The sequence below is a fragment of the Lynx rufus genome, unplaced genomic scaffold (assembly GCF_022079265.1).
Source record: "Lynx rufus isolate CCGP_SWC_20201006 ecotype Redwood Valley unplaced genomic scaffold, mLynRuf1.p SCAF_18, whole genome shotgun sequence".
In the NCBI taxonomy this organism is placed as follows: Eukaryota; Metazoa; Chordata; class Mammalia; order Carnivora; family Felidae; genus Lynx; species Lynx rufus.
Genome location: NW_025814832.1, coordinates 4,127,200 through 4,147,693, shown reverse-complemented (window position 1 = coordinate 4,147,693; position 20,494 = coordinate 4,127,200). Strand labels below are relative to the sequence as shown.

General features: G+C 35.9%; 1 protein-coding gene across 4 annotated transcripts in view; it reads right to left on the bottom strand.

Moving 5' to 3' along the window:
* SSH2 (slingshot protein phosphatase 2) overlaps positions 1-20,494 on the bottom strand; it is a 257,857-nt gene that overhangs the window by 149,785 nt on the left and 87,578 nt on the right. For all 4 annotated transcript variants that reach the window (XM_047080686.1, XM_047080685.1, XM_047080688.1 and 1 more), the window contains one exon: positions 5,088-5,131. In XM_047080686.1, coding sequence (XP_046936642.1) covers positions 5,088-5,131 — 44 coding nt within the window. The remainder of the gene's footprint in view (positions 1-5,087; positions 5,132-20,494) is intronic.

Here is a 20,494-nt window from a genome sequence, read left to right as displayed (position 1 = left end):
AGAGAAGTTACAACTGATACCACAGAAATACAAAAAATCATAAACAAATAATTATTTGACAATAAATGCGACACCTAGAAAAACAGATAAATTCCTAGAAACATACAATCTTTCAAGACTGAATCAAAAAGAAATAGAAAATCTGACTAGACTGATTACTAGTAATGAAATTGAAGCAGTAATTTAAAAATTCCCAGCAAACAAAAGTCCACAACCAGCCAACTTCACAGGGGAATTCTACCAAACATTTATGGAACTGTTAACACCTATCCTTCTCAAACTATTCCAAAAACTAAAGAGGAAGGAATGCTTCCAAAATCATTCTAAAAGGCCAGCACTACCCCAATATAAAAAAAAAAAAAAATCAAAGACACCACAAAGAAAGAAAATTACAAGCTAATACCCTGATGAATATAGATGCAGAAATTCTCAACAAAATATTAGCAAATCAAATTCAACAACACATTAAGAAAATCATACACCATGATCAAGTGGGATTTATTTCAAGGATGCAAGGATGGTTCAGTATCTGCAAATCAATCAGTATGATACACCACATTAACAAAAAGAGGGATAAAAATCAGTTGATTATGTCAATAGATGCAGAAAAAGCATCTGATAAAACTCAATATCCATTTATAATAAAAATTCTCAACAAAGTGGGTATAGAGGGCACATACTTCAACATAATAAAGGGCACCTATGACAAACCCACAGCTAACATCATACCTAATGGTGAAAAGCGAAAAGCTTTTTCTCTGAGATCAGGAATGAGGGGGCCCCTCTTGCCACTACTAGACACATCAGACAAGAAAAAGTGACAAAAGATATCCAAATTGGAAAAGAAGAAGTAAAACTGTCATTATTTGTAGATTAAATGGTACCATATATAGAAAACCATAAAGACTTCACCAAAAAATTATTAAAATAAATTAATTCAGCAAAGTTGCAGGATATGAAATCTGTATACATAAGTCTGATCCATTTCTATACACTAATAATGAACTATTAGTGAAATTAAGAAAACAATCCCATTTACAATTGTATTAATAAGAATAAAATGCCCAGGAATAAATTTAACAAAGGAGGTAAAAGACCTATACTCTGAAAAATGTAAGACAATGATGAAAGAAATTAAAGTTGACACAAATAAATGGAAAGGTAAACAATGCTTATGGACTGGAAAAATTAATATTGTTAAAAGGTCTATACCACTCAAAGCAATTTACAGATTAATACAATCTCTATCAAAATACAATGGCAATTTTTCACAGAACTAGTACAAGTAATCCTAAAATTTGTGTAGCCACAGAAGACTGAATAGTCAAAGCAATCTTGAGAAAGAGTAAAGCTGAGTTATAATGCTCTTTGATTTCAAACCATACTACAAAGCTATAGCAATCAAAACAGTAATAATATTGGCATAAAAACAGACACATAGTTCAATGGAACAGAAGAGAGTCTAGAAATAAATCTATAATTATACAATTAATTTTTGACAAAGGAGACAAGAATATGCAATAAAAAATGACAGTCTTTTTAATAAATAGTATTGGGAAAACTGGACAGCTACATGCAAAAGAATGAAACTGAACCAATTTTTTTTTTACACCATATACAAAAATAAACTCAAAATGGATTATACACCTAAATGTGAGACCTGCTCTCACCAGGAACTGAATCTCCCAGCACATTGATCTTGGATTTCCCTGCCTGCAGAATTGTAAGAAATAAATTCCTTCTGTTTAAGCCACTCAGTCTATGGTATTTTGTTATAGGAGCCTGAGCTGAAGAAGACAGGTTGTTTTTGTTGTTGTTGTGGTGGTGGTGGTGGTGGTTGAGTTGTAAGAGTTCTTTATATATTCTGGACATTGACTCCTTATCAGCTATATGATTTGCAAAAATTTTGATGTAGCTTAATTTATCTGTTTTTGTTGTTGTCTGTGAACACTGGTTTATAAGCCTTCATAGTTTGGGTTGGTTATATTAAACTACTACTTTTAACTTATGAATTTCCCAATAAATGGCATTTGGATAAAATAAGAGATAATTAGGGGCACCTGGGAGGCTCAGTTGGTTGAGTGCCTGACTCTTGATTTCAGCTCAGGTCATGATCCCAGAGTTGTGGGATTGAGCCCATGTCAGGCTCCATGCTCAGCGTGGAGATTCTCTCTCTCTCTCTCTCTTCTCTGTCCCCCCCTCACATGTGCTCCCTCTCTCTCTCTAAAATAAAAATAAATAAATAAAAGAGATAATGAATACAACATCTTTTTTTATTACCTGGAGCTGCATTAGTTTTAATAATATGCTGCTTACTATTCAATTCTCTACTACAAACCAGAATTGAATCTGCAAACTTGTAAAGATGAGTTCAGGCGTGCTCAGTGAAATGATGCTAACTCAATGCTGGTTTATTCTGTGGTAAGTGGTGAAAAATGCCAGAATAATCTGTAGTGGTCAAGCATACAAAAAAATCAACTTTTTACACACCTCTAGCTATAAGGGGCATTCAAGTGGCACTTAAAAAGTTTCTTTTCTTTGAGTAAGACTAAAGCAATTAGATTTAGAAATAGCCTCGGAAACATACTGAATGTAAGAAATTACAATAAACAAGTAAATTTTTATTTTTAAAAATGGGTGCTACCAGGTTTTTCTTCATTTATTATTTCTATTTCTTATTTCATTCATTTCTTCTTATTATTTGTATTTGTATCATTTCTTTTTTTAATATATGAAATTTATTGTCAAATTGGTTTCCATACAACACCCAGTGCTCATCCCAAAAGATGCCCTCTTCAATACCCATCACCCACCCTCCCCTCCCTCCCACCCCCCAACAACTCTCAGTTTGTTCTCAGTCTCTTATGCTTTGGCTCTCTCCCACTCTAACCTCTTTTTTTTTTTCCTTCCCCTCCCCCATGGGTTTCTGTTAAGTTTCTCAGGATCCACCTAAGAGTGAAACCATATGGTATCTGTCTTTCTCTGTATGGCTTCTTTTACTTAGCATAACACTCTCCAGTTCCATCCATGTTGCTACAAAGGGCCATATTTCATTCTTTCTCCTTGCCACATAGTACTCCATTGTGTATATAAACCACAATTTCTTTATCCATTCATCAGTGGATGGACATTTAGACTCTTTCCATAATTTGGCTATTGTTGAGAGTGCTGCTATAAACATTGGGGTACAAGGGCCCCTATGCATCAGTACTCCTGTATCCTTTGGGTAAATTCCTAGCAGTGTTACTGCTGGGTCATAGCGTAGGTCTATTTTTAATTTTTTGAGGAACCTCCACACTGTTTTTTGTATCATTTCTTAAATGATCTTTTTTCTTATTAATAGAAGTCTACAAAAACCCTCTGCTAGTCATATTAATGATTTATTGCCAACAACTTTAAAAACAGTGGTCTATATGGTTCCTAATGGCTTGACAATTCAGTGTTGTGAATGAGAATAAACTTGCATCGCCTCATCATTATGTAATTTTTGGAACAACAATTATCCCCGTAGATGCCACGTCGATACGTAAAGCTGAAAATTAACCCAAAGATCTTTACATTTGGCCTACTAGAAAATTTCAGAATCTTTTGGAATCTTTTTTTAACTCTAATGGGAATAAGCTTATGATGCCTCTGTAGTGCCTCTGGTAATTTCAGCTAAAATTTTTTCTGGGTTTGTATCCCTTAGCCCTATGCAAAAGAGTGACACATCACTGTCAGATTTTCCCTAAGAGAAAGTAAGAAATTAAGCTTCAAGCCAAATTTTTTTATGCTAACCAAGACAGAAAAATATTGTCAATAAACCTCGGTTACTGATGAAAAGAAACTTTTTATATAAAGTTATAGTTTACAAGAGTGGTAAACATCAACAAACCCCTGATAATTCATCATTAAGGAAGCATTCCCTTTAGCCAGTTTCTCCACATTGAGCATGCTTATTGTATCCATTCTCTGTATTGTGCAGAATGGTTCATGTGATTGAGTTCAGAGGATACAAGTTTGGTAACATTTATTTTTTTTTATTTTAATTTTTTTAATGTTTTATTTTATTTTTGAGAGAGAGAGAGAGAGAGAGAGAGAGAGCGTGTGTGCACGTGAGTGAGCAGGGGAGGGGCAGAGAGAGAGGGAGACACAGATCTGAAGCAGGCTCCAGGCTCTGAGCTGTCAGCACCGAGCCCAATGTGGGGCTCAAACCCACAAACTGCGAGATTGTGACTGGAGCTGAAGTTGGAAACCTAACCAATTGAGTCACCCAGGTGCCCCAAGTTTGATAAACATTTAGAACTTACCAGGACTATTTCTTGTGGAAAAAAGTTGTTTTATAAAACCATTTAAAGGAGATAACAATCTCTCATAATTTTTTCTTTTAATGGCAGTAGGTATTGGTACCCTTTTAACCACATGCCTGCTACTCCGTGAGTATTCATTATATTCATTGTATTTAAACTTTGTATTTAGGAAGTGAAATATTGACCAATCTATAAGAATTCAAATTACCTATCAAAATGAATGACAAACCTAAGTACAAAACTGAAGGCTGAAATGTTCAGTTGATAGTGTCCTAAAAGGCAATAAAAACGTACTTTTTTATTACTCAAGATAGTTCTGGAGACTTGAGTCAAAACTGGGCTAATATTGGCATATCTGCACTTTCTTAAAGCAATCTACCATTGTATGTATGTACGTATCATTGACATACAACATTCTATCAGATTCATGTATACAACATAATACAATCTGCCATTTTATTTTATTTTTTTAACGTTTATTTATTTTTGAGACAGAGAGAGACAAAGCATGAACGGGGGAGGGTCAGAGAGAGAGGGAGACACAGAATCTGAAACAGGCTCCAGGCTCTGAGCGGTCAGCACAGAGCCTGACGCGGGGCTGGAACTCACTGACCGCGAAATCATGACCTGAGCTGAAGTCGGCCGCTTAACCGACTGAGCCACCCAGGCGCCCCACAATCTGCCATTTTAAATCTTTGAGTCGGTAACTGGATTCTTTTTTTTAGTGTTTATTTAATTAAGTAGAGAATTAATTTAAATAAGTACAGAAATGCTATAGAATATAATAAACAAACATACCTCCTGGGCTGTGACCGGCATTCCTCCTCCCCACTGTCTGCCTCCTGCATATCAGGAAAAATGATAAAAAAATTATTTAAAACCTGAGGTCTCATATCATAATATCAACAATGCAATTTTACTAAGCTTTGTATGTAGGAGCATCTCATTCACCTTGTGCACTTGAACGAATTCTCTCCATAAATAGCAACTTCAACCACCCCAGAAGGTTGATATGTATCAGAATTTATTTCTGGAGGAAACTTCAACAATAGTTTTACAAACAAATATCATTGATAACAAAATACTAACAATTAAAAGAACTATACCTCTGAAAAACAACTAAAGATATTATGCAATTGTTATGTTACTTCAAATTCAAAGTAAGTGGGCATTCTGATTACTATCAGCAAATCTCATCAAGATGACCTATTAATAATTCTGATCCCTAAAGAACAACCTAAACAATGAGCACCACTTCACAAAATGCTCATGATCAAATCACCAACAGTATCACCATCAACACAATGGCTACTACTTATTGAGTATTTATCATGTGCCAGGCACCTTGCTCAACACTTTAAGTATATTGTCTTATTTATAAGTTCTAGAAGGTTGATGGTACTATATTTCTCATGAATTCTACAACACACACACACACACACACACACACACACACACACACACACAGCTTAGGATAAGTATCTTCAATCAATAAAAACGTACTGAATCATTGTTTAATTACAATGTTTAGTTTTCTTAGTAGCACATAAAATTATTGAGGGTGTTATAACATGGCAATTAGACTCAATGAAATATGGATTTTACAGATGAAGAAAATGAAATCCAGAAAGTAGAAATAAATAAGTTGTTTAAGGAAATTCACATGGTGAAGTAGAATTAAAACTAATAAAAATACTGCCTCCCAACACATTGTAAAAGCTTACCCCTCCCTGGCCTAGGTCAGGACTTACAAGTTATTATACAGATTTTCATGGACACAAGAATATTGACGTAAAGGAAAAGTGAGAAAAGATGTAAGAAATAATAATACTAAGGCGCTAAATGTTTCTTTAAATTTGCTCCCTGACATTTTACATTTGTTTTTTGGTCACTTTTGCTCTATTTGGCAAACATAAAAAAAAATTCACTTTTGCTGAATTTCAAGCAGTATGTGTACTGTCTGCCAATGAGCCACCTACATTTTTGAGTTTATGGAACTATCTCCATTCACCTCTGTTATCATTCTGTCTCCATTCCTGAGCAGCTACTATAATTTAAAACTCTACAATTTTTATTCCCATTTTATTTTCATTATTGATTTCAGGCATGCCTATTATTTTCCACAAAGGGAAGAATACAGCAAAGAGGGAAGACAGATTAAATGTCATGGTGCGCTCAACTATTTGCTGTAGGGGAGGTTTTAGGTTCAGAAGTATTCCCTTTAGGGATTGAAAAGAAAGGTGTCACAGGAAAAGAACTGATTATCTCTAGAGTCAATAGTCAGAACCCAGAAGTTTGCAAGAAACCAAGTGAAAAGATTCAGATAAGCAAATGTAAATGTTAGATTTTGACTCCCGAAGGAACTATAATCAATCAATAGAAATGATTTCCTGTAATCTCATTTTTCAAATAGTGCTTCATTATTATTACTGGTTAATAGAGCTCAACTTCTGATATATTGTCATATTTTTAATTATATGAACAATTATACAAAGGTTATATTTAAGATAAATGTAAGTTATGAGGTGCAATAAGATAATGAATACCTGTGAATACCATTCCACTTAAGAGCTAAAACAGTATCAATCCCTTTGCATCTCTGTGCTTATTAGCTATCTCCCATTCCTATCCTCTCCCGATGTGACTACTATCTTGAATTTTAATTATCATTTTCTTGCTCTCACTCTACTATAAAAAAATTCAAACATACAGAAAGGTTGAAAGTCCTTGTAGTGAATCTGTATATTAATCATATATATATATTCTACCATTAATATTTTATATACTTGCTTTATTACATATTATTTTTCTGCCCATCCATCAATCCATCTTCAAAGCAGGATACAGACATCAGTATATTTGTCCTTAAATGTGTATAATTAATTAGAATTCAGTATTATAGTTTTTTTTCTTTTACAGTAAAATTTATACACAATGAAATGCACAAATCTTAAGTGCATCATTCAATGAATTTTGAAAATTTGTGTATCTGTGTAACCCAAACTTCTATCAAGAAATGAAACATTTTTATCACTTCAGAAATTTTTCTTGGGCCTCTTCTCAGTCAACACCTGGTACCACCTACTCCTAGAGGCAACTACTCTTCTGATTTTTCTACAAACTTTTCCCCCCAAATTAGTACATAGCATATGAGTCCATTTATATGATTCCACTGTTCATATAAATAAAATCATATAGTATGTACTGTCTTGTGTGAGGCTTCTTTTATGCAGCATTATGTTTTAAGATTCATCCATGTTGCATTTAACAGGAGTTCATTTCTTTTTACTCCTGAGGATTCCATGAATTCACCAGTTTGTTTATTCATCTCCTATTGATATATATGCTTCGGGTGTTTGAATTTTTGTCCATTATGAATAAAGCTACTATATGCATTCCTTTGTGGGGTTTTGGTAGAAATATGTTTTTGTTTCTCCTGGGTAATGGGATAGATGCATGCACAGTTTTATAGGAAAGTGCAGGCCTTTTCCCAAAGAGATTCTAAAACTTTACACTTATCAACAACGTATGAAAGTAGCAATTACAGTTTAATTAGCAATTTTCTTCTCCAATGGTTATTGTTTTCCATGTCCTTAGAAACTTTTGCTTAGCCTTTAGTCACAAAAATACTCTACCATATTTTTTTTAAGATTAAAAAATTTTTTAAGTCATCTCTCCACCCAACATGGAGCTTGAACTCATAAAACTGAGATCAAGAGTCATGCGCTCTACTGACTGAGCAATCCAGGTGCCACTCTACCATATTTTTTAAATAAAAGCTTTATGGTTTTATATATAAGGTCTATAACTCATGCTGAAATAAATATTTGTATATGGTGTGAGGTAGAGGTGAGGAGTGAGGTTCATATTTTTCCACATGGATATCCAGTTTTAAGTACCATTTGTTTATGACTTTCCTTTCCCATGGATTACTTGGCTCCTTTGTAAAAAATCAAATGACTGTACAGGTGATCTCTACTTCTGGGTTCTTTATTCTGTTCCATTGATCTATTTGTCAATGTTTATGCCAGGACCACATTATCCTGATTACTGTACTTTATAGTACGTTTTGAAGGAAATATAAATCCTCTAACTTGATTCTTCTTTTTCAAGATGGCTTTATTTTCTATAAGATTTTTTGTCTTGAAAGCTATTTTATCTGATATTAATAGAGCCACTACAGACTTATTTATGCTCATTATGTTGAGCATATTTATGCTCACTTATTTATGCTCTATGTTTGCAAGACATATTTTTCAATCACTTTATATTTTAATGAATGTCTCATAAAATATAGTTGTATCTTGCTTTATTTTTATTTTATTCATTGTGACAATCTTTGCCTTTTATTTTTTCTTAAAAACTTTTTTTTAATGTTTATTTATTTTTGAGAGACAGAGAGGTAAAGCACAAGTGTGAAAGGGACAGAGAGACAGGGAGACAAAGAATGCAAAGCAGGTTCCATGCTCCAAGCTGTCAGCACAGTGCCTAATGTGGGGCAAAACTCACAAACTATGAGATCATGACCTGAGCCAAAGTGAGACACTTAACCGACTGAGCCACCTGGGTGCCCCTTTGCCTTTTAATTGTAGTGTTTTGTTCATTTACATTTAATATAATTTGATATAGTTAGATTTGGGTCTACAATGTTACTATTTATTTTGTTTGTCATCTACCTTTTTATTCCTTTGTTACTCTTTTTCTGTCTTCTTTTATGTTATTTGAATATTTTTTAGAATTTCATTTTAATTTACTGTATTTTTATTTATTTTTAAATTTTTTTTTTTTTAATTTTTTTTTTTTTCAACGTTTATTTATTTTTTTGGGACAGAGAGAGACAGAGCATGAACGGGGGAGGGGCAGAGAGAGAGGGAGACACAGAATCGGAAACAGGCTCCAGGCTCTGAGCCATCAGCCCAGAGCCCGACGCGGGGCTCGAACTCACGGACCGCGAGATCGTGACCTGGCTGAAGTCGGACGCTTAACCGACTGCGCCACCCAGGCGCCCCTTATTTTTAAATTTTTTTTAATGTTTATTTATTTTTGACAGAGAGAGAGAGAGAGAGAGAGAGACACGAAGCATGAGCGGGGGAGGGGCAGAGAGAGAGGGAGACACAGAATCCGAAACAGGCTCCAGGCTCTGAGCTGTCAGCACAGAGCCTGACGCGGGGCTCGAACTCACAGACCGCGAGATCATGACCTGAGCTGAAGTTGGACGCTCAACCAACTGAGCCACCCAGGTGCCCCTTAATTTACTTTATTGGTTCTACCTCTTTTCATTATTTTTTTTTATTCCATTGTTTTTTTAAATTACATGTCTGTATTCATTCTTTTTCAAGATTTTTTTATTTTTATTTTCTAATATAATTTATTGTCAAGTTGGCTAACATACAGTGTATACAGTGTGCTCCTGGTTTTGGGGGAAGATTCCCATGATTCATCGCTTACATACAACACCCAGTGCTCATCCCAACAAGTGCCCTCCTTGATGCCCATCACCCATTTTCCCCTCTCCCCTGCCACACCTCCATCAACCCTCAGTTCTCTATATTTAAGAGTCTCTTATGGTTTGCCTCCCTCCCTCTCTGTAACTATTTTTTTCTCCTTCCCTTTCCCCATGGTCTTCTGTTAAGTTTCTCAAGTTCCACATAGGAGTTAAAACATATGATATCTTTCTTCCACTAACTTGTTTCACTTAGCATAATACCCTCCAGTTCCATCCACGTTGCTGCAAATGGCAGGATTTCATTCTTTCTCGTTGCCAAGTAGTATTCCATTGTATTCAAGATTTTATTTTTAAGTAATCTCTACACCCAACGTGGGGCTTGAACTCACAACCCTGAGATCAAAGTCACATGCTCCAAAGACTGAGCCAGCCAGGTGCCCCACGTCTATATTCTTAAACAACGTATTATTTAGTTTTGATTAAGAGATTTAAAAATTGGCCCCAATGTTTAAATTTTTAAACTGAGCCTGGGTGGCTCAGTTGGTTAAGCATCTGACTTTTGATTTTGGCTCAGGTCATGATCTCATAGTTAATGTGTTTGAGCCCTGCATCAGGCTCTGCACTGACAGCGTAGAGCCTGCCTGGGATTCTCTGTCATCCTGTCTCTCTGCCCGTCCCCCTGCTCATGTGCACAAGCACTCTCTCTCAAAATAAATAAATAAATACACATTTAAAAAAGAGACCTTTAAATATTGTATTATATGTATGTGGTCTTCCCAATATGCTTTTTAACACTAAGTATTATGCTAACAAGATTCATTTACTTATTACATATAGCCATAGTTCATTTTTACTGGTGTAAAATACTTAGATAGATTGTTTCCAATTTTTGGTGACATCAACCATGCCGCTATAAACATTCTTGTAAATGTCTTTTGGTCTACATGTATAGGAGTGTACCAGGGATTGGAATTGCAGGGTCACATAGTAAACAAAGGTTAACATTTACAAGATACTGCCAAATTATTTTCCAAGATGGTTGTGCTGATTTATACTCTTACCAGGAGTGTATTACTAGCCTATTGCTAGCTTCACACTCTTATCCTTATACCTAAAATGAGCAGACCAATAGGGAGATAATTCAAATTATTTTCAGTTCTTTGGTGGATTTTTCTAAGGGAATTTTTGTGAAAGTATGTGGAGAAGTAAAAAACAAAAATACCCTTGGTGCTTCTTAGGGGGCACACACAGCCAAAACCAGTTACATTTGCAGAGGAGAACTAGCATTTATTGAGCATCACTATGGCTCAAGTGCTTTATATGTTATTTTATTTAATATGCACCATAGTGGGACTTGTTCAAAGTCACGATGCCAATAAATGGTACAGTTAGGATTTGAACTCACGTCTATCTTTCTGTTACAACCAAGCTTCCTCTAACCTAAGAATCTGACATTAATACCTACATCCAGAGTCAGGGGTTAGGGAGTGAGCCATAAAAGAAAGCATTTCTTTTTTCAGGACTTAAAATAAAATAATATCCTCCGTCATTTTTCTATGACTTCAACACTTTAAAATAGTGCTAAAGGAGTGGAAAATTTCTTTTGGCACACACAAAAAAGCAAGTCAGAGTAGTATTTCTTTTGTTTCTTTTTTTTTTTTTTAAGTTTAGTTTTGAGAGAGAGAGAGAGAGAGAGAGAGGGAGAGGGAGAACACATGAGTGGGGGAGGGGCAGAGAGAGAGAGAGAGAGAGAGAGAGAGAGAGAGAGAGAGAGAAGGAGACACAGGATCTGAAGCAGGCTCCAGGTTGCAAGCTGTCAGCACCGAGTTTGACTTGGGTTTTGAACCCACGAACTATGAGATCATGACCCAAGCTGAAGTCAGATGCTCAACCAACTGAGCCACCCAGCTGCCCCCAGAGTAGTGTTTCTAACACAAGATCCTCAACGTTTTTTCTTTCTTTTTTAGATTAATATTACAATCATCATGGCAGTGAATGATGAGCCAGTTGTTAGATTTTTAGGAATCTTGTGACACTCACACTGGTAGCCTGAAATTAACCATGGTGGGAGTATTTACCAGGAAAATCAGCAAGTGCTGCAAGTCAGCCCCCACCCAGAGAAAAGTTTTTTAAACAATTACCAGTACATCACGAGGTGTGGGACCTAAGAATGTATACATTCTATTTATTTTTTTAATGTTTGGTTGAGAGTGCGGGGGCGCAAGTGGGGAAGGGGCAGAGAGATGGGGACAGAGGATCTGAAGCAGGCTCTGCACTAACAGCAGCGAGCCCGATGTGGGGCTCGAACTCATGGACCATGAGATCATGACCTGAGCCGAAGTCTGATGCTCAACTGACTGAACCACCCAGGTACCCCAGAATCTGTACATATTAAAAGCTTCATAGATAACTAACAAACAGTTAAGATTGAAAACCTTTGTCTTAAACAATTGGAAAAACATTTTAAAGCCTGGGATACACATAGCTACTACTCTCTCAAGGTAACTGTGCTAGTTACAAGGGAGATCAGTGGTGATGGGCACTTAGCTCTCCAACAGGATCTATTGTCCCCCTTCCTAGACTGAAAGTCTGCAAGGGCAGGACTGTATTTGCATAGTGGCAGTCATATGCTTAGCAGATATTATATGAATTAATAAATATTGCCCAAGGTATCATAACCACTAAGTGGCAGAATTAGGAATGAGCCTTGGGGCTAACTTCAATATATTATGTGCTTCATCTCCATTAAATTATTGGTCATATCCTTGGTTTGTCAATCCAAGATGAGTACTTAAAATTGGGTAGAGATCAAGCAGTATCTGATTTCAAACTATACTACAATGCTATAGTAATCAAAACGGTATGGTACTGGCATAAAAACAGACACATAGATCACTGGAAAAGAACTGATAACCCAGAAATAAACCCACACTTTATGCTCAATGTACTCCTACAACAAAGGAGGCAACAATATACAATGGGGAAAAGACAGTCCCTTCAATAAATGGTATTGGCAAAACTGAACAGCTACATGCAAAATAATGAAACTAGAGCTTTCCTGCACCATACACAAAAATATTTCAAAATGGATTAAAGACTTAAATGTAAGACCTGACCTGAAACCATAAAACTCCTAAAAGAGGCAATAATCTCTAAGATATCAACCTTAGCAATATTTTTCTAGATATGTCATCCAATGCAAGGAAAATAAACAAAAATAAACAATTGGGACTATATAAAACTAAAAGGCTTTTGCACAGCAAAGGAAATCATCAACAAAATGAAAAGGCAACCTCCTGAATGGAAGAAGATATTTGTAAATAATATAACCAATAAGGGGTTAATATCCAAAATACATAAATAACTCACAGAACTCAACACTCCAAACTAATATGATTAAAAAATGGGCAGAGGACCTGAATAGACATTTTTCTAAAGACTTATAGATGGCCAACAGATACATGAAAAGATGCTCAACGTCACTTATCATCAGGGAATTGCAAATCACAACCACAATGAGATATCACCTCACGCCAGTCAGAATGGCTAGTACCAAAAAGATAAGAAATACATGTTAGCAAGGATGTGTAGAAAAGGGAACCCTCATGCACTGTTGGTAGGAATGTCAACTGATGCAACCACTGAAAAACAGTATCGAGGTTCCTCAAAAAACTACAAATATAAGTACTATATAATCCAGTAATCCCACTTTTGGGCATTTATCCAAAAAAATGAAAACACTAATTCAAAAAGATAAATGCAGCCCTATGTGTATTGCAGTGCTATTTATAATAACCAAGATATGGAAGCAACCTAAGTGTCCAAAAGTAGACAAATAAAGAAGATGTGATATAAATGGAAAATGGAGTATTACTCAGCCGCAACAAAGGAGATCTTGCCATTTGCAACAACATGGATGGACCTAGAGGGTATTATGCTAAATAAATCAGGCAGAGAAAGATAAATACCATATGATTTCACTTATATGAGGAATATAAAAAACAAAACAAAACAAACAAATAAGCAACAACAGCAACAACAAAAAACCAAAAAGAGAAATAGACTCATAAAAGTAGAAAAAAACCCTAGTGGTTGCCAGAGGGATGGGGGGGGGTGGGTGATTCATGAAATAGGTGAAGAGAATTAAGAAGTACAAACTTCTAGTTATAAAATAAATCACAGGGATGTAAAGTACGGCATAGGGAACATAGTCAATAACATTGTAATAACCTTGTATGGTGACAAATGGTAACTACACTTATCTGGTGAGCATTTCATAATGTATATAACTGTGGAATCATTATGTTATATATCTGAAAGTAATAAAATATGCCAACTATACTTCAAAAAAGCAAGCAAGCTAGCAAGCAAGCTGTCCAAAAACACAGGCAGAAGGGTAATGAAGGAACACGGATTACCTGCCAAATATTACTAAACTAACAGCATAATTATTTCAAATTTTCCAAAGTCATTTTCGAACTGAGGAGTTGATAAATACAGTTAATGGCTCTGACCAAAAAGAAACAAGAATTTTTTTAAATATGAAATTTATTGTCAAATTGGTTTCCATACAACACCCAGTGCTAGAAATTGGAATATTTAAGACATTGATGTACTGCTAAGACTAGTTTGATAGGGTAAAATGCATTACTATTTTCCGAGTATTCATATTTAAATCTAGACAATTAGCTATTCAGCCATCAATAGGGGAAGGGATAGAGTGAGGATCTGGGATATCTTCGGGGAAATAAATAATCAACATATTCACTAAAAGCTGCTGGAGTCCACAGGAGACAAAAGGAAGTGTGAGACAGTACCATAGTCAAGGAGTTTATCTTCCTGAAGAGATAAGGCTATTATTATATTTGAAGAGTGGATCCAACAATTACAGTACAAATGCATGGCACAGTGAGTACATTTCACAGAAGTTCAGGAGATATGGTGGTATACTGTTCATAGGAACAAGTGAGCTATGAGTCCAATATTGAAGGAAGCATAAGATCTGAAGAGGTACAGAGACTGACAGGGCATCTGAGACATGAACAAAAGGAAGGAAAGCAGGAATATGTCTGACACATTGGGGTGCTGGTGAGCTGACCAGCTGAGTTGAAACCCAGGACTTGCCTTGATGTGAGTTGCAAAGTTGCAAAGGGCAGGGATCAAGCTGGGGAAGCTAGGGAAGGTATTTATCAGCAACTCAGAAAACGGAACAAAATCCTAAATATGTTGCTTTGGTGGTAATAAAATTCTTTTAAGGAAACAGGCTAAAATTTGGAAAGCCAATTACGAAAAATGAGGTCCTTTTCCTAAAGCCAGAAGACACTGCTCAGTTTAACCACAGATCTCCACTAGAGGGCAGACAAGTCAAAGCTTATTCTGTGGTTAACTGGCAAAATTGCCTCCACAGAAAATACTAAGAGAAAATGTCTTGTGTTGTGTAAAGACCATTTTCAGTGCTTTTAACCTTGAACAGAGCCTTTAGCTAGCATATAAATGTTTCACAGAATATTTTTCTGTGGTGTGAAATGCTTCTTAATTGCAAATTGGACCAGTGGAAAAGTTCTACCTTGGGAATCTAGCTTAGGTGACAGGCGCATGTGCTCATCATACATTGTAACGTAACTGGAATGCCAACAGCAGGACTCATCACTGACTACCTTACTTCGATCTTCCCCTCCCATCTCAGGCACATCCTAACCACCGCTCAAGCCAATGCCCAACAATGTGTATATTATCTGGACCGTGATTTCAATCTAGGTTCTCTTTTTGGTCAACTGGGGATGTGCTTGGTTTTAGGGACTCATTCCTTTGAAGTCAGAGTGAGGTGAGGTCACCAGATAGAGGATCTTTTATGTACATTTGACTCAGCAGGCTGAGTAGCTGTCATATAGGGATGTTAGTGGGAGTCCTCAGGTCTCACTAACATAGCATGAATGTTAACATCTAAATAAAAGGGTTGAGAATTCCATCAAACTTTTTAGATGCTAAGGCTAGATTCTGCAAAGTACATAAACATTTTTTCTGTTTTTTTTCTATTATTTTTTCAATTTTTTATTTAAATTATAGTTAGTTAACATACAGTACACTATTGATTTCAGGAGTAGAATTCAGTGATTCATCACTTACATACAATACCCAGTGCTCACCACAAATGCCTTCCTTAATACCCATCACCCATCTAGCCCATCCCCCACCCCCAAACATTTGTCTGGTTCTCCATAACTATGTGTCATACGTATGCATTATCTGATCACTTAAAAAAAAAAAAAAAGAGCAAGATGTTAGTTGAAAGATGCTTTCTTTGTATACACATACCACTTCCATGACAGATGAAGCTAGAGTAGTATTATGCTAAGTGAAATAAGTCAGTCAGAGAAAGACAAATACCACATGATTTCATTCATATGTGGAATTAAGGAACAGAACATATGGAAGGGGGAAAAAAAGGGAAACTTTTTTCTGTTTTGATCTCTTGCAAAATATCTGTCATTAAAGAAATGAGGGCGGTAGTAGGTCGATTTTCTGTTATTAGCTGGAAGTAGTTTTCTTCCACTCTTTTTTAATTTTTTTTTTAAATTTTAACTAGGTTCCACACCCAATGAGGGGCTTGAACTCACGACCCAAAGATCAAGGGTCCATTGACTGAGCCAGACAACGTGCCCCAATTTTCTTCCACTTTTGATCAATGCTATTATCAGAAATATTTTCTTTCTCCTTGAAAAATGACATTTGGTTTCAGGTATTAGGTATTTCAACTGCAGGTAAATTTTACTATACTCAAATTCTGGTGTTATCTTCAACAAGCCAGGCCATCTTGAAACTCAGACTTTGCTATACTGTTCCTTTTGCCTATGATATACTTCATTCCCCTCTTTGCTTGCCTACTGCTACTCAAGTATAGTGGAACAGACCCTTCAACCAAGGTGTCCCATTTTCTATAATGTAGATTCAGTCTTCAAACATTATTTACTATTTTAATTTAAATACAAAAATGTAGTAGTAATTCCTAGCACAAGAATATTCATAGCCATACTTATTGTACATTTTCACATGGCCAATCATTTTAGAGGCTTGCATAACAGAATTCTGATAGAAACAAAGATGAATGGGGGCAATGTTGGCAATAACAGTTAGGAATCAGTGACCTAATCATCACCCTCTTCTTTTAGAAATGCATTCTATTTATTTTATTTTAAATCATCATATCCAACAATCTTTTTCGTTATAGATTCTCTAATATTACTTAAATATTTAATGAGTTCCCTAAAAATTTAGCTCATTAATTCAAACTATCATTTCTTGTGGTGTATGGTTTAATATATAGCAATGTAACTTCATTTTTCCCCAAAATAGTTAATCAGTTATTTCGGTACTATCTGGTTATTGGCCAATTTCCCCCCACTGACTAGAAATCCTATCTTAATTAAAAAAATTTTTTTTAATTGTTTATTTATTTTTGAAAGACAGAGAGATGGGGCGTGAGTGGGGGAGGGGCAGAGAGAGAGGGAGACACAGAATCTGAAGCAGGCTCCAGGTTCTGAGCTGTCAGCACAGAGCCCAATGTAGGGCTCGAACTCACAATCCGTGAGATCATGACCTGAGCTGGAGTGGGATGCCCAACCTACTGAGCCACCCAGATGCCCCCCTTAATTATACATTAAATATATTCATGTACTTGGGTCTATTTATGGGAGTGGTAATACCTATACTACCCTTGCAGAAAATAAAAGTACAGAAAGTATAGAAAGACCCACTAACCTGTGAGCTTTTTGAAGGCAGGGACTATGTTTTACCTTTATATCCAAGTACCTGGCACACAGTATGTGTCTTGGGGTTTTTTTTGGTTAAACATCTTTATTGATACATATGAATTATGTCTCATAAAATTTACCTATTAATTTTTTAGTATCTTCACGTGGTTAAATATGTGTTCCTAAGTATGTGGTCATGCATTTTATTTATTATTATTTTTTTAAAAGATTTTAAGTAATTTCTACACCCAACATGGGGCTCAAACTCATGACCTAGAGATCAAGAGTTGCATGCTCTCCTGACTAAGCCAGCCAGGCACCCTTTGTGGTCACACATTTTAAAACCATGCCATATATTCAAATATAAAAAAAATCTATGTACAGAGGAAAGCAGTAAATTAAAAAAAGTCTAATGACAAACTGAAAAATATTTTCACCATATATAAAACAATGGATTAACAGTTTCAATAAACAAAGAATTCTAATGAATCAATAAAAAGACAAAGATAATTCACAAATGAGATACAAAGGGGCTGGAAAGGAAGTTAAAATATGATTAGCTTGAATTTTTTTTTTTTGAGAGTGCAAGAGGGGGAGGGGCAGAGAGAGAGAGAGGGAGAGAGAGAATCTCAAGCAGGCTCCTCACCCAGTGTGGAGCCTGATGAGAAGCTCGATCTCATGACCCTGACACCATGACCAAAGCTGAAACCAAGAGTTGGGTGCTCAACCAACTGAGCCACCCAGAAGCCCAAGGTTAGCATGAAATTAAACACACACACACACACACACACACACACACACACACACACACACAAATTCAAATAAAGATGCTGTCCCATATTTTCCCTATTAAATTATTTAAGATAAAATAAATAATAATGCACAAAACAGTCAAGAATTCATGAAAATGGGCATTCTTTCTAGCAATCTATATTACCAGCTTTAGAATGGGTCATATTTTTTACCTTATAATTTCATGTCTAGAAATGTATTCTAGTGAAAAAAAAATCAGAAATATCCCCAAAGGTTTATTTATATACAAGGAAACCAAATGCAGACTACTCATTTTAACAAACAAGTTGTAAGCCACTTTAATGTACCAAGACAGGAGAAGTTGAGTAAATTAAGAGACTGCTAAACAACAGAATTTTATTAAGCCATTAGTTTATACTATTTAAAATGAGAACATGATCAGAATGTAACGATTACTGAAAAAAAGGCAGGTTTCTTATGGGATGTGGTTATGAGTGGTAACCTTCTTCTTGATGATCATTTATATTCTCTAAACTTTCTACAATGATCATGTATTATAATCAGAAAAAACTTTAAAAAATGTGGAGTAGAACATGGGAGAAATGTACAGATTCCTATTCTTTTTCGTTTCTTAATTAGATGTCTTCTGATATATTAGGTAGAAGATTACACATATCGTCTATAACCACTGTTTTAAAAGAGACATAATTAATAAGTTGGAAGATCATCAGCTAGTAAAAGCCTCTGTTGGCAGGTGGCTACCTGAATAAATGATATGCTCCGTTTCCTTCCTCTTTGAACAGTAGCTTCTAAACTCTTGCTACAGCCATGTGAACTCAACTCAAGTTCACAACTTTTCCTATTCAACATCCTTTTTCTCTAGAGCCATGCTTTTTAAACGGGAGAGAAGTACCCCAGGGTCATGCCTCAACGTGGTAAGAATTACTGAAATCAAAGGATGAATATAAATCATACTTCCAGAGCATCAGTTTTCCCTGATGGGAAGTAATATTTTTATGCTAACAAAGACACAGATATATAAATGTGAAGTTTGAAGTAGACCATAACAATCCAAATAAATCTCAGGCTTATAAAGACTCCTTTAAACTCTATATACCCAGACAGCTAGGGGTTTCCTATTCACTCCCCTCTGCTGTTAGAGAAACTTCTGGTGGAAAAATTTGAGGAGCACTGCAGAGGACTGCTGTGTGTAACTTTATGTATGTATGTGTGTATGTATGTATGTATGTATGTATGTATGTAATGTATTATTATTATTTTTTTGTTTTTACATAGGTTCTACACCCAATGTAGGGCTTGAACTCCTGACCCCAAGATCAAGAGTCACGTGCTCTACCAACTGAGCCAGCCAGGCAACGTTTGCTGCGTTTAACTCTAAAATAAAGCTTGTGGGGCACCTGGGTGGCTCAGTCAAGTGCCTGATTCTTGACATGGGTTCAGGTCATGACCCCAGGGTTGTGAGACAGAGCCCTGTGAAGGGCTCTGTGCTGAGTGTGGAGCCTGCTTAAGATTCTCCCTCTCGCTCCCTCTCCCCCCACCCGCCACTCATGCTCTCTCTCTCTCAAAATAAAATAAATCTTTAAAAATAAAATAGGCGTGCCTGGGTGGCTCAGTCAGTTAAGTGGCCGACTTTGGCTCAGGTCATGGTCTCACTGTTCATAAGTTCAAGCCTCGCGTCAGGCCCTGTGCTGATGACTCAGCGACTAGAGCCTGCTTCGAATTCTGTGTCTCCCACTCTCTTGGCCCCTCCCCTGCTGCTGCAACTCTGTCTCTGTCTCTCTCTCTCTCTCAAAAATAAATAAACATTAAAAAATTTTAAAAAATAAAATAAGATAAAATAAAATAAAGCTTGTGCCTAATATTGAACAATTAATATATAAGTTAAATTCTGGGTAGTATGGTCAGTTAATAAATATGAAAAGATCAGATCAGATTTCTTGATCTACCTCTAAGACTACAGGCAGGACACTTAACTTTATTTGGTTTCCATAAAAAAGGCTTGAAAAACAAAAGTGGTGAAAAAGTTGATTGAGTACTTTAACCAACAAACCTAAAGCCTCCAAGCTTACTTGAACTGAAACAGAGATACTGAAATGAAGAAAAAATATGAAGTTATAAATCAGAATGTAATCTAATTCCTAATATAAGTTAGGCCTAGCTAGTGAACCTTGCTAACACAGTGAACATCATAAGGAATCCAATTATTAATAGTCTTCCACAGTTAAAACACTCCT